This window comes from Acanthaster planci, linkage group LG06 (assembly GCF_054643075.1).
Source record: "Acanthaster planci isolate LZ-2023a linkage group LG06, COTS_SCS, whole genome shotgun sequence".
Classification (NCBI taxonomy): Eukaryota; Metazoa; Echinodermata; class Asteroidea; order Valvatida; family Acanthasteridae; genus Acanthaster; species Acanthaster planci.
Genome location: NC_141782.1, coordinates 21,306,265 through 21,320,796, shown reverse-complemented (window position 1 = coordinate 21,320,796; position 14,532 = coordinate 21,306,265). Strand labels below are relative to the sequence as shown.

The 14,532-nt window shown below is 41.2% G+C and overlaps 1 protein-coding gene across 6 annotated transcripts; it reads right to left on the bottom strand.

Moving 5' to 3' along the window:
- Positions 1-969: 969 nt before the first annotated feature.
- Positions 970-13,494, bottom strand: LOC110983046 (cytochrome P450 3A6-like). 6 transcript variants are annotated; one of them, XM_087137917.1, is made up of 15 exons: positions 13,372-13,494; positions 13,060-13,127; positions 10,306-10,404; positions 9,805-9,898; positions 9,107-9,159; positions 8,864-8,960; positions 8,489-8,605; positions 8,154-8,242; positions 7,151-7,296; positions 6,523-6,665; positions 6,222-6,356; positions 5,752-5,972; positions 4,679-4,816; positions 3,457-3,619; positions 970-2,669 (listed from the first exon to the last, which is right to left on the bottom strand). In XM_087137917.1, exons 3-15 carry the CDS (start codon positions 10,380-10,382, stop codon positions 2,592-2,594), a joined length of 1,551 nt encoding a protein of 516 aa, XP_086994043.1. In that variant the 5' UTR covers positions 10,383-10,404; positions 13,060-13,127; positions 13,372-13,494; the 3' UTR covers positions 970-2,591. The 6 variants fall into 6 exon arrangements, with proteins under 6 accessions (XP_086994043.1, XP_086994045.1, XP_086994042.1 ...); XM_087137919.1 differs by having other exon boundaries at positions 10,306-10,390; XM_087137916.1 differs by having other exon boundaries at positions 13,349-13,489.
- Positions 13,495-14,532: the final 1,038 nt, after the last annotated feature.

Sequence of the window (14,532 nt, the reverse complement as noted above, 5' to 3'; positions counted from 1 at the left end):
GTCGCTTGCAAACACGACTAGGTTCCGCAACATACATTACATGTACGGTCCAGTTGATGTCTCGAAGTGTTCTACACAAAGACGTCTGGACAACAACCAAGTTTTCCACAAGCCCAAAGTTAAGAGCTATAAGCCCTCGCTAGGTCGTCTTTTGTCCATCTGCATTAATAATATCCGTGCAAACGACGGTAGGTAGGCGTAAGTTTACTCTTGTTTGAAGGGGACAACCACTTACACCAGGCAAATGTTAATGGATGGTTGTTTGTGTTTGTGAAAGTAAAACGCATGAACGCATTGTGTTCGCAACGAACAACCAAAACGTACATATAAAGGCGCGTTTAGTCCGTACTAATCGTATTGTACGTGTACGTTAGGCAAATCACGACACCTCACAGGCCAAAGAAGCATGGCTTCCAATTTTGGTTGTCGAATTAGAATATACAGAATGCTATAATTTTTCAGTAATATTTCTGTAACCTTTATGTTTATTTCTTTTTTCAAATAGCAACGTTTCTGCCATATTAAAAGCAGGGAAATTCTATTTCTAATCTGATTCTGACATTCAGTATGTTGGGGGTACTGACAAGGAACTCTGCTCTCACCGATGATAGCAGGTCTCTGACCGTCAGGCTTCTTGGGTGCCCAAAGGCTGGCAATCCCGTGTTGTACCTGCAAGTCAGGCTGGAGCCGTCTGGGCTCAACCGGTTGTTACCATCGCTATTCCGCTGTCTGTTTGATAGGAACTGGGTAAAAGCATGGTGCTGATTCTGACAGCACTACGCCTTTAGGCCACACCCTGTCCACTGGTCTGCTAGCCAGTTCCCGTCAGATTGTCATTGGCCTCCTGTTGGCCACTCGTTAGTTACTCAAGCGTCGGTTGTTGGAGGTCGCCATTCAATATCATCGTCCGATAAAGACCAAAGCGGCTTTGAAGTGACTTCGTAAGAAGTTGTTAAGAAAAGACGTACCTCGACTTTACAGATATTGACCAATCAACGGGCAACTTTAATCTTACCTTCGGTTGGATCGAAAGCATGGCGGGTGCAAGTATGGTCGGTTTGGAAACAAAGTGTCCGCTCAGTTGGTAGCAAGAACAGTTTTCCTCTAACAAGGGCAGCTGAACGAAATGTTTCACGGTTTGTGCTTGTCTGTTACACCTGAAAAATGATACCCCGTCAGAGCGCTAAGAATTTAATGCGAGAAACATCTCTCCAGGTCATAATCGTCATTGAGGAAGATTAATTTCATTGGTGCCACCGGGTCTGCCCAGTCAGCTGACAACCTTAAAATTAACATCCCCGTCACTATTCGTACGGAATATGACTTTATAATTGATCTGATTGGATGATACGCAGCGTTGCATAACATTTGCATACGTATTAGACGTTTGTTCGTGTAACACCCGGTGGAATAGAACAAGGGTATGCTTACCATTTCCCTTAAGGGTTGGTGATGGAATATATCGGCCATCTCAAACGTGCTCTTGTTTCAAATATTTCAGATATTTTCTCAGCTATAATTTGAATATAATACGGTCTACATTTCCCGAGTAAATGTTCTCTTAAGAAATAACGAAATAGAGAAATCGTTCGCAAAATACACATAGTGAAATTAAGTTGATTTACATACATCATTACATGGTGTGCCAAATTCGGGCGATTCACAATAGGGCGCATACAAGAATTTGCAACGTCGAAATCTGTCGACCCAGTGCGCGTTTGGAAAGGGTCAACAGATTTCGCACATTGTGATTGGTCAACGAGTTGCAAACTACTGGAGGCGCACTCTGAAAGGGTCGTATTACTAATACATTGATACCTTCGTTCTACTAGTAAGAAAATTTTAAAAAATATGTCAAATAATAAACTTACAGAGAAGATACATCATTCTCCCGAAAGTCATGAATTACTTTACATAAATGTTTTTCATATACAACACTGTGATTATTAAAATGACCATAAGGTTTGGGCACTCCATCTTGAAAAAATAGGCACAGTGTTTTAAAAAAAAAAGCACGCTCAGATGTGAAAAGGATGATTTGAGTGGCGCTAGCTAAGCGGATTTTGAATCATATTGCATAGGTATGAAGTACTTGCACCTCACAAACGGTGCTAGCTCGCCCACACACTGTTTAAAAGACAAAGGAATTAAAGCCACATCCCAATTTCCCCGATCTGCATGGAAACTTGATGAGCAATGGCGTATCCAGAGGGGGTAGGCCGGCGGGGGGGCAGGTTTTTTAATCCTTCGCGGGGGGCAGGCAAAGGATAAAAAAAGAAAGTAATCAGTAGATTTATCTATCAAGTATTAGCACCAAAAAACTAAGAAAAAACAATAGAAAATAAAATCAAAGATGTTGGTACCGTGAGTAGATGTATTGTCTTTTGAATTGTTGGCCCCAACATCATGTTGAATGAACCCAAAGCCGCATTCGATTTTGAATTTGCCCCCCCCCCTCCACACACACACTAAAAGCTGGATACGCCGCTGCTGATGGGACATTATCATAGATGGTGTCTGTTTCTGTGACGGGAAGCACAATATTGCACAATCATTGACTCCACTATGAACGGCATGACGCTGATCAGCTGTTACTGTCTGGCCACTGGACGAAGTTTGATGCCTTCCCTCGGTGAAGTGAAAAGACCGGCATTGAGTTTGAGTGGAATCTGCGAATTCAATAAAAGAAATATTTGATCTTGTTATTAAACAGTGACACTGTTTGTACACAAGCACAGACGAAATTAAATTCACGTTTTGCTTTAAGTTTGTCCGAGTTTTTTCCCCAAATTAACTCAATTTTTTGCAAGTTAACTGACAATTCTTGATAGGATAAACATTACTGGTGCATATTATCTTTGCTCTGACCGATTCCATGGCGCTGTTCGTCTTAATGAGAACTATGTATGTAAAGAATGTCTACTAAATGTCAATTAAACAGACCGATGTAGGACTTTTTTGCATTTCGCGTAATGTAAGCTATGTTTATTGTTAAGTCACACCTAGGTTGTCTTTAACTTCATGAAAACAGCAACCCGTGGAGGCTCCCATTTTACCCACTGCAAGTTTTTGTCACTTCGTGAAACAACACATTCAAAATTGTTGCATTATTTCACATTTCAACATGCATAGGCCTGTATCGTTTTTCAACATCTTTTGAGGGCACGTTCACGCTCGCATCTCTACTCTCTGAGAACGATGGGTAGTCCCCTTTAGTCCTTGCTGGCGAGATAATTTTTGTCGCTTTGTAAAAACAAAGAAAGAGACCAGAATTTTAATCAGATCTTGTCTTTACGATTAGTAGAAATTAAAGGACGGTTTGCTTTTCAATTCTATCAAATTGTTCCATGAGTCACATGACAAAACTCGCCGCCCTTCATACTGAAAAGGGATGCACCAGAAGGAGCTAGAATTTTAAAGCGAGACAGGCCTATGAAAAAGCCCAACGGGTTGCACCTGTGTCTCTGGGCAGACATCCAAGCGATATTGTTGTAGAGTGCGCACCAGCGCCATCTTGGCTTCCAGTAAAGCAAGACGCATCCCGATGCAGTTGCGAGGACCGTAGCCAAATGGTATGAAAGCCATGGGTGGAATAGAGGCCTTCCTCTCCGGACTAAATCTAGATCGAAAGGGAACAAATTCAATACAAAATAATACTGGCCTGTATGTTAGGGTCAATTCGTGTTTCACCATCCATTTCAATAAGGGGTCCAACAACCAGTTATTTTTTTAAGTCATGTAGATCTGTCTCGCTGGACAAGAACCACAACTGTAAGGACATCTTCCGAACTCTTAATACCATCAAGGATACCATCAAGGTATCATTCGAAAGAATACTGCTTTTAATTTCGGAGATCCTTATACATTATAATCATATCTCATGGCTTGGGCATATTAAACCCTTTCCTCAGGGTTTGTTTTTTTTTCTGGAACACCCTGTAAAAGACTCCGTAGTCATTGATTTCGCTCTCAGTCAGTGCCTATAACGCTCTTAGCATGTGCACTCCAAAATAGCCAGCGTCTGGTCAGCACCTCCCAGTTGTCTTCTCCTCTTCATCGCCGGACTGTGGCCAAGGCGGACATCGCTGTGGGACCGTGGACTCTGGAGTGTTGTGGCTCCATGCAGAAGCCGTATCTCGGGGATCAACACCGACCTACCTGTCTCAGCTGGTCTGTCCTGGCGCGGGGTGTGGAGGTGCTTGGCCCGACGACTGTGCTCTTTTAGCCATGGCACTGACTGGGTGGGGCCTAACTTTTGTCCCTGTTTTGGGCTCCTTAAGGTAATTATGCTCGGGCGAATATAATTTGTTTCTGTAAGTAAATATGCGTGCTTTTATGCTTGCCCAAATTCACGGTGTTTTCGAATGAGAAGTTTAAGTTGCAGTCAAACACTAGATTTACTTTGCTTTAACTTATTGCTTTGCTGGTGTAAGTTTATAATTACATGTAAATGCTTGTTTCAAATTAATTCCTTTGCCATCCTTGCCCATATTTTAGTGTCCTTATTCCCGTCTTTTGATTTTCCTCTGCCGTGCGTTCTCTGTACGTAACAAAATACATGAACTTTGAAAGCGTCGTGGGAAAAATTGTGAGTAGCTGGGGCGTCCTCTGTAAATTAGGAATATGATTAAGAGTCTATTCCTCGGATATAATACTAAAATAATTTATTCGTACATACCTCTCGGGGTCAAACTTGTCTGGCTCGGGCCAGTACTCCTCGTCATGGTGGATAGCGTAAATGTTGATCAACACCTGGGTACCCTTTTCGAATGTGATGCCCTTGTAAGAAAAGGTCTTGTTGCAAGTGCGAAAGAATCTGCCTCGCAAACAGATAAGAAAAATCTTAGAAAAAAGTACTTTTCAGGACCGTTCCTGACCCCTTCTCTGACGTATGATGAAGAGTTACTGTTCGAGCTTTGAAACTCTTCATGGTGAATGTAGCAAGTTATAGAGGTTTGCGGTAGCACCATGCAAGATTTTTTTGTGGGTACGTGTGATTCTTTTGTGATTCTTTTCAGACACCATGTAAGGTTTAGCACCAAGCTCTTATGTAGACATGGAGCTACCTTTATACCTAACGAGTTACGGTTCGTTAGCATCACAGTAACACTTTCCATTGTTAAAATGCCTTTAACTGCTAGATTCGCATTCTACAAGAAGGGTCAGTGTTTTAATATTAAGGTGAGCAGGAAATCTATACTTAAAGCATCCTCACTTGAAACTTTATGCGAAAAGACTTCACTACTGCAGTGGCACCAAACCATGACGCTCACTTGCGCGTTCTTAAACTTTATGCGGACCAAAGGAAAGCTCGATCTGCTAACCACTTTTGAAGTTTACCTGGTGCCCGGTATAAATTTCATCCACAGGTTATCAGCCAAAATTGGAATTGGAATTCACAATTTGCTGCTGATCGAATTTGCCTTTATACGGGTGTTCCACAATAGTGCGCCTCCAAGAGTTTGCAACACGTTGACCAATCAAGTGTGCAAAATCTGTCGACCCAATGCGTGCTCGGAAAAGGTCGACAGATTTCGCACACTGTGATTGGTCAATGCGTTGCAAACTCTTGGAGACGCACAATTGTGAATCGGCTTTATTAGTCCAAGACTCAATGATCTCTGGTAAGGTTTTCTGAAGTAGCTGGCTGCGTTTTCGCCGTCTTGATGTTGCCTAACAATAAAGGTGACGGAGGCTTGTCGCCATCAGACCATTCCACACAATTATTACATACCTATGTGGTTCACTCACCCTGCAATCGGTGGGTAGAACCGCAACGATTCATTTATCACCATGTCTAGATAAGTCATCTTGCCGACAGTGTCATAGCTGACTAGATCGCGGCTTGAGGCCACGTCTAGTATCTCCGAGTAGAGCTTCTCTTGACAGTCTTGGTTTATTGCGAGGAGGTACGAGGCAAAGCCCAGAAGAGTGTTAGTGGTCTCGTATCCAGCGAGAAAGAAAATTATCGTCTATAGGATAATATGTGCAACGAAAATTATTGATTTTTTTCGATGAGTAACGCACGTTATTGGGAAACAATCATTCGAAGAACTGATCATACAGCAGCTTTTATCATCTGAAGTTATTGAGCTAGAAAATTATAACGTGATGCAAAATGTAATAAAATAAGTTTTAAAAATGCTACGAACTGTCGAGTTCTGTGCAGCCCACCCTGTGTTTCAGATACACAGAATAAAATCAGTAATTCAGGAATTTACCTGAGCAGTGACTTCGTCATTGGTAAGTGGCCTTTTGGAGCCTTTTAGTGTTTGAAGCTGGGGCCCTGCCTCCTCCTCGTCGCCTTCAACAGTTTCGTTGTGAGCATTCAAAAGAAGCTGTAGCATATCTATTTGCTGATGATAAAAATATTGACATATTCGTCATTATCCACGTTCAGCACAAGCACCCTTCCATTGGTTGAAAAGCGCCATGTTGGTCCCGAATAAAACGAACTGAAATGAAACGGGGAAGCTGGTGAGGTTGTAGTGTGTGACCTTGCTATAATGGGGCGACTCTTACCTTTTTACGGTCATTGCTAAGTGCTTCCTCTTCGCGAAGCTTACGAGTTTGATCAGTTACCGAAGAAAAGAACTGGGCGACCTTGGCCGGCATCGAAGCCACATCAAAATACTCGAAGATCGGATTCAAAAAAGGGAGAAAACCTGAGGAGGACAAGAAGAAGCATTTGTAAATTAAGAACAAGATCTACGAAATTATGATTAATTCACTGTGCCTCAGGCTTAGTTATCGTTTTGTTGAGTTTTGAGAAATTTCGAATAAAAGTTCATTTGCATCTGAGGGGGTCCACTCAGTTCACCGAGCTCATTTGTAACTCACAGACTTCAACCCTAATCCCTTAATCAGCACACAGAAGCCACCGGTGGCTTCGTTCGGTACAAATACAACTGCGAGTCCAGTTTTTATAAGAAGTCGGCGTCATAATTATTATTACATTGCAAGTTTTGGGTAAGATTGCCACGTGACTGCGGTAAAATGAAAAAAAAACGTGAACTGACATAACTGCAGTATTCAAGTAACAGTTTTGCTACCAGATCATGTTCTTAGAAAGTTCTAAGTGTCAGGAAAAATATCCATTTTAAAATTGCACGTTTTTACGAAAGACCCTATGATTACCGGGCTCACTTACTAACGAGTAACATCAGTGGTCTTCGTTCAAACGAAAATACCCTACGGGCGTTGACGACAAATTCATCGTTCTTGTTTTTCTGGGAGTCGATCTTCAACCCAAAACCGCACCATGCGATGCTGTCCATGGTAAAACCACCGTACAACCTGTGGGCAAACAAAAACTCTGGAAGTCGAACACAGCCAGCGTGGTGTCATAAAATTTCAATTCAGCGTGATTTTTTTGGTTAGATATTTTAGCCAAGCAGCTCTATGGGCTTAAACGGAAATCACACTTTATAAACTACGCTTAGTACTTAAACGCAATTACTTCCCGACCGCCAATGCTCATTATTGTTAGCGAAATACTACAAGTTGATAAGTTTAACTTTAAAAATGTTAATAAACATCTGATGTACCTATGCAGTGGCGTCCTGCAGGACCAGGGGGGACAAGTTACATACCCTGGGACAAGTTACCATTTCTTTCTTTCTTCTTTTTTATAATAATTGGAACACTTTTTTGGAGCATTAATGAACTTTTAAGTTGGAAAACATGAACCGTTGTTTACAATAACAATAATAATAGCAACTGAATGTTTGCAAGTGCCATAAACAGTTGTACAGTTCACCATTGGTATTTGTGTGTGTTTTTCGTCTTTGTTGACGCGATTTCTGGGGTCTGGGATGCCCTCCTTCCTCGGACGGGACGAGGCGAGAGTTTGCACTTTTTAAAAAACGGTCACATTAAAAAGAATATACAGCTGTCTACACACCTGCTAAAGAACGTATTTTAGCCACGAAGAATGTAAGAATCCCTCATGCTCAAGCATCAAAACCATCGCGACCTGTTTTCTTCCCAGTTCATTGGTTATATAGAGGCCAGTACGTCTTCCCAGTAAACAGCTTAATCAACCGATCAGCCCATCAAAATGTTCAACTGCTAGAGTTGTTGGCAGTCTTTGTGATGTCGACTCAGGTACCGTTTCCCCAACAAACATATATCAAATGAGGAGATTAACTCACCGTTTACACTCAATAGGTTGCCCATCCTGCTCTGCCCTCTTGATGTTCGCTACTAGCGTATCACAGCATTCGTTGATCATGGATGACATCTAGTTTCATCAAATATAATTTTGACTTGTTTACTGAGGGGTCATCGGATCTCTATCCTCTAAAAACCAGTTGTTTTTGTTTGTGAATTGACTTTTTGTCAAAGAATATGAAAAATTATACAATTGGCGAAAACGTTTAAGAGGATGATAATAAATATTCATTAATGGTCCCCATTTGTACTTCAATTTCCAATGTAAAATATGACATTCAGTGACGTCATTAGGCAAAAAAATGCATTTAAATACCTGTTTCATCTTAGCTGCACTGAAGGCTGGAGTAACCACACTCCGCACTGTCTTCCAGTCTTCATCTCTTAACGCCAGTAATCCCTTGTGGAGAGGTTTCCGCACCAGTAAAGCTCGCTGAAGACAAAAATTGCATATTTGGCAAACATTAGAGAACAGTTGCGAGGTAAGACGTGTGTTTGCAGCCTTGCAGAAGACACTGATATGGACAACTTGATACGGGAATACGTTCGCGCATCTATTATGAATTGAGCCTGTTATTTGTTAAAAAATATGGAATTATTGAAAAAAATACAAAAATATTGCAAATCACGACGTTTAAACACACCTATCAAACACACTGAGTTATTCAAATGTAAAGATCTGAAGTCTTACGCCGCGATTAGTAAAGTGGGAGAAATTCTTGACCATAATTTGCTTGAGAAAATCCACATCGGTGACAGTTAGGAATGGAGTCCGGAAGAAGTAACAGCTGAAAGAAGAAACATAGAAAAATGTAACTTGTAATGATCAGTTGAAAAGATAATCTTTGAAAATAAACAGAACCGATTCCAATTACTTTTTGGACAAATGAAAATTTGGTCTTTTAAAGGCAGGTTTTGACTGAACGTGACTCACCCGAATATTCTTCCATATTTCGCTTGGTATTCGATAAACTTGTGGCCAATACCCTGTCAAGGATAAGAAGAGGAAATAAATTTGAAATCTGATACAATATGACAAGCTGAAGATTTCTGAAGTTATCTAAGGTGTGTCAGAGCCAATCACAGGAGAACAAAAAGTATTCCATTTAAGATAGATACTAATCATTTTATAGTTTATTGTCAATCAAAAATTTCTATGATTTGTTGGCGCACAATCCAGCGTCTTTTAGAAACTGAACGATGATGATAGCCTGTCTTCTTTGTTATAAAAATGCATGACCAAATGTGAAGGATGTCCACTTTTCAAATTTGTAAGGAAAAACCTCAAACAAAGAAACGGCGTGGAACTGAGTTGTCAAACGTTTGTCACAAGGCCAACACATGCAAATCTGGAAAAACTGGGCGCCCTTGCGATCATAAAACTAACGGATATTAGAAAAATTCCGATATTCAGAACATGGAAGCATTCTATCCGGAATGATACTGTGAAAATAGTGGCTACTTGGCCCATTCAGAAGAGCAAGAGCCTTTTGGTCTTGGAACCAGCTTAATCGTAATTAATTTTTTGCAATTTCATCACTAAGGGCGCTGTCCATACCATATCCATACGGATTACAGCCTGAAAAACCAGTGACAACAGCGGGATAAGGTTTCAGACAAGGAAAGGGTTACCTGTCGCAGAAACATAATGCTTCCAACGACTGGAAAGTAGTCAGCTACCGGTATGCCACGCCTCTGAAAATACTGATGGCGCCACCAGTCATAGCTTAAAAGAAACAGAGTTTCGGGCATTCGTCACGTCCATTTTCCTGAGCCAGATTTAAACGCACGGCCAATCACATATTTATTCTTTCATGTAAATATACCGCCAGAAAGTCTTTGACACGGGATCCCAATTTCGCATTTACATGTAATCGTGGAAATCTGCTAAATAATAACACAAAAGGGCACCATTATAAAAGCCAGAAAAATTGAAAATAAGGTGAAATGAATCCAATAATGGATTTAACAGACTAATTTAAAAAACTTTGCACGAACCCTTTAAAGAAAAACTGAGAAGCAGATCTTCACACTGGATTCACAACAAGTAAATTTCAAAGAATTAGAATGTCTTAGGTCTCACTTTACAGGAGAAGCATAGTAAAGAATGACAATAAGTATGCAATTACTTACAAAAAGAACAAGAACACAGTTGCCAGAAGAAGTTTGACCGAGATCGGTGTCAGGACAAAGAGCCCGAAAACGTCCATTTCTAGAACTTCAAAAGAAACACTGGAATGAAAATTGTGAGTGGATTTAGGTCTGTAGAAGAAACGCTACTCAAAGTACAATATTCCACCGAATATTAGGAATTACCACATGCCAATAGCCGAGGTATTCGATTAGATTCCGTGTAAGAGTCAAGAGCCAGTAAAATTCTGATTGTAAATGTACTTTTATTAACCCTTGTATCAATCAAGAGGTCACGATCCAAAATTTTCAGTCGAAACCCTTTCATGCAATTCAGGACTATAAATAGAATGGTCATCGGGCACAGTCCATGTTCTCCATACTTCGTTCGTTCTATTTAAAAGTATATTCAAGCCAGTGTACGATGTTTCCATCAAAAGCAGAGTTTAGTGGATTTGTATAAAAAATACTGTCTTTTATTAAATTTTCTGGACATGAGCAAATTAAACGTCTAAAAGGGACCATGAAATATTTTGCCGTTTTTTACCAAACCCTTGAAATTGTACCTCCCGGTTTCAATTTACCAGATTTTAAATTTTTGTTTTGCAATTATTGTAACCCATATTTTGAAGCTTTTTTAGTTTTTATGCTAATGGTTTGCATATTCATGAGCAAAACTATGATGTCATCCAAGGCACCGAGCCTCAATGTTGCACTGATTTGTGCACAGAAAATTTTTAGATTCTTTGTTAACACTGCTATCATATATTTAATTTCCTTTGGCAATTTTTTGTCGTGTAAGGATGTGGAAATAAGAAAGCAAGCAACCTTTTCACAGAAATATTTTCAGATACTAATTTGAACATGAAAACAGCAAACTGAACCATGCCTTCCTTGATTTACATCAAAGGAAAAGCGCCCTCACCTGCTTGGTTAATGCTTGGTCAATTTGGAAAGTCAAACAGTCTTCACACATTTAGGAAGAGTACAGAGATACACAAGAAGTGATTTTACGAAAAATTCATTTCATTGATCCTTTAAAGCTGTAATGGTTTTTGAGCTGGCAAAACGAGCGACCCAACATATTGGCGGACCCAGCCGCAGTTCAGTGGGCAATCGTGTCCATTGAGTTAGATTGCTGACCACTCGCGACAAAGTAACGGCCGGTTGGAGGGCTCCAAGCGACTAGCCAGTCGTCGCCTGTCGTTCCACCACAGTGTTAGAGTGTTTTCCAAAAGTTATTTGAAATTGTGAATAATGGTTCTTCACACCTTTAAAAGACGTGTATCATATTCGGAGGGGTATAAAGGTTGCTCGATAGTAGCGTTTCCCGACTTCAGTCCATGTTCTTTATATTTATAAGCATACCACGGAGGCAGCATTAATGCGTCCAAAGTCTCGTTTCTCTCACCGGGGCGTCATCATTTTCAGCGTAACTAACAATACATCCGATAAACACGTGCAATATGTTATTTCTGTTCGTCCATTTCAAAACATGACGTTTCGTACTATTTTTGGCGACTCTTGTTATTATTATTCTGCGTAATGGATAGCTGTAAGTAAAATCTGTTCCTTGCTCCATCCTTAACCCAAGATACATAAAACGTCGGCAAATTTGATGAAGAATATTAGACAAACGCATTCAAGGTCGACGTGCAACGTTGCGAGTTTAAACACTTTTTTGTATCCACTTTTTCCACACGCTTAATCCCACGACATAATTTAGTGAAATGTGTTTAGGAATGTGCGTAATAAGCGCTTTGCCATGGTGCACGTTTAGCTTGTTGAAAACCGCTTAGCATTTAAACCTACACCTAAACGCATGACATTAAACACACCCGTGTTTATTTGGAGTGCATAATTGAGGTCAAAGTCGGCCTCACCGCTGTATTTGAGACTTGCACGAATATGGGTCCGAGTACCCGCGCGGGCAATTAGCGAAATTACACCATTGATCAGACCTGTACTCTGCCATCACGCAGTTATTTCAAGATGACAGAGTATTAACCGATGACATTTCGTGTGATGTGATCCTACAGTATTGTCAACACATCATTTTTCTGCACCGGCGAGCCCCATCGAATGCAACCCTAATGGGCCAGCGGCCGCAGTCGACCGTAGCCCCGTCGGTCACTACTTGCTGTGGGTGGCCGTTTAACAGCAAAGCAGAATAGCCAAGGCGTCGTAGTAATTCCCTTTGCAGAGCAGAATCTTACTCCTCGTTTTACATTACACCCCTAAGCTCTTCGTCAACTAGTCTAGATAAAAGCAAGTTTAGGGATTCTTTTGTATCAGAGCGGAGTCAGGTTGCTCTAATGGCGGGCTCTTCCCTTGCCTTCCATCTCTGCGATCCACTGGTTCGAATCCCACCTAGGTCAGCATTGTGGATTGGATTTTCAGTAGTCCGTGTCTGATTCTACGGGTTCTCCCTGGAATATTCATCCTGGGTTTTCCTCCCACCTCTAAAATTTAACTGAACATTTCTTCATTGTCTTCTTATTATAATTCATCATGTAATTTGCACTAAATGCGCTGTTGAACAGATACTGATGTACAGATCAATCAATTGATCAGCAAATCAATAAACATGGTATTTTAAGTTGTTTTATCGTCTATTTTGAATTTGTGATCGATATTCACCGCCCCAATATTCATCTAATTATTTTTACTTTTCCAGCGTTGCATTCTGCCATTGCACCCCTCTAAGCTAGGCCTACATACTCGACGACAGCACAAAAGAGACCATTGTAAACATACCTCAGTGGTGCGTAGGCCGAAGCCCGGGTCTGGCAGCAATATTCGCAGAGACTCAGTGATAAACTCCACTGCAAATGAATGATACCACCAGTCGCGAATGTGTGGCTTTTTGTACTATATACCCAGCAAGAAATGAGACCGAGGGGTATCCCCCAACACGTCCAATCCCTATACACATTCCAGACTATTGTTACTTAACACATTTCCACCAAGATGTCTGAAAGGAATTCCCCAGATTCCTGCGAGACAATGACCAACACAAAGCAGGGGGGGTCTCTCCGTCTCATACCTTGCAGCATATGTTGTACTAACCCAGGTCGTGTGAGTAATGCATGTTCCACATGGAAGACCAAAAGCAATGGACGCTTCGGCGAATCTATCGTCAATGCACTAGCTAAAATAAACTGCACTAACAGACAAGAATAATCACGTGCACCTGTTTGACAACATATTTACTACCAGTTGCTGTCAACAGTTCAATTATAAAGGGTGAAACGCCCATTACGGAGACAGACAGAACGTTCGGAATAGCAACGTGAAACACGTTGTTAAATTATTGTCGGGCAAAGGTACCGCTGTTGCATAGCGGTGGAAGTTCATGGAAGGGGTATGACTTTTGCCATACTTCTGACGTTCAAGGCTATGCAAGGCTGAAGTTAGGTCAAACCATACGCGGGTAAGCACGAACCCATTATGCTTGTGGAGAATGCAAACAACGGATGCCGAGTTACATGGGAAACAACGCTCTCTCCTGCCGGGGGTGGGGTATTCATTCGAACACTGCACAGAGAGGGAAAGTTGATTCAAGGGCAATTTCTCTTTGGGATATTAGCCAACTAGAAAGGGCATTACATCAGAGTCCCCTCTGAAATTAAGTGGTAGGAGTGAATTGCGCGTTTCGTCCGACTGTCATTTCGATTTATCTGGCGGTCGGCTGACTGGAATGACACAAATTCAATTATGGATGTTTGTACGGTAGGGCATATTTTTGATAGCCAAAAGTGTCATTTTAAGCCAAACATAGGCTAAAGAGTTGGCTATAGATGATCAGATCCAAACAATCAAATTGCCGCCACTTGAAGTTAGAATTTCAGGGATATAATTTATTCTGTCGCTGGCTAGACATATCATTTGTAATTTGATCCACTGATAATTATATATAACGGGTTTGCCCTTACCCAACGTATATTTATAAGCACTGTATGCTCAGTGCTTGTCCGAGAACTTGCGAAAAAAACCTCACAAGCTTACTCGGGTGGGACTCGAACCCACGACCTCCTGCTTACTAGTGCAGATGTCTTAACCACTCGACCACTGAGCTTGCTGGGGTCGGCTGGCCGGTCCGAGTCAAATGAAGCAGCGGGTACCGCGAACTATTATCAAGATGTATTTTGTGGTTAAGACATCTGCACTAGTAAGCAGGAGGTCGTGGGTTCGAGTCCCACCCGAGTAAGCTTGTGAGGTTTTTTCGCA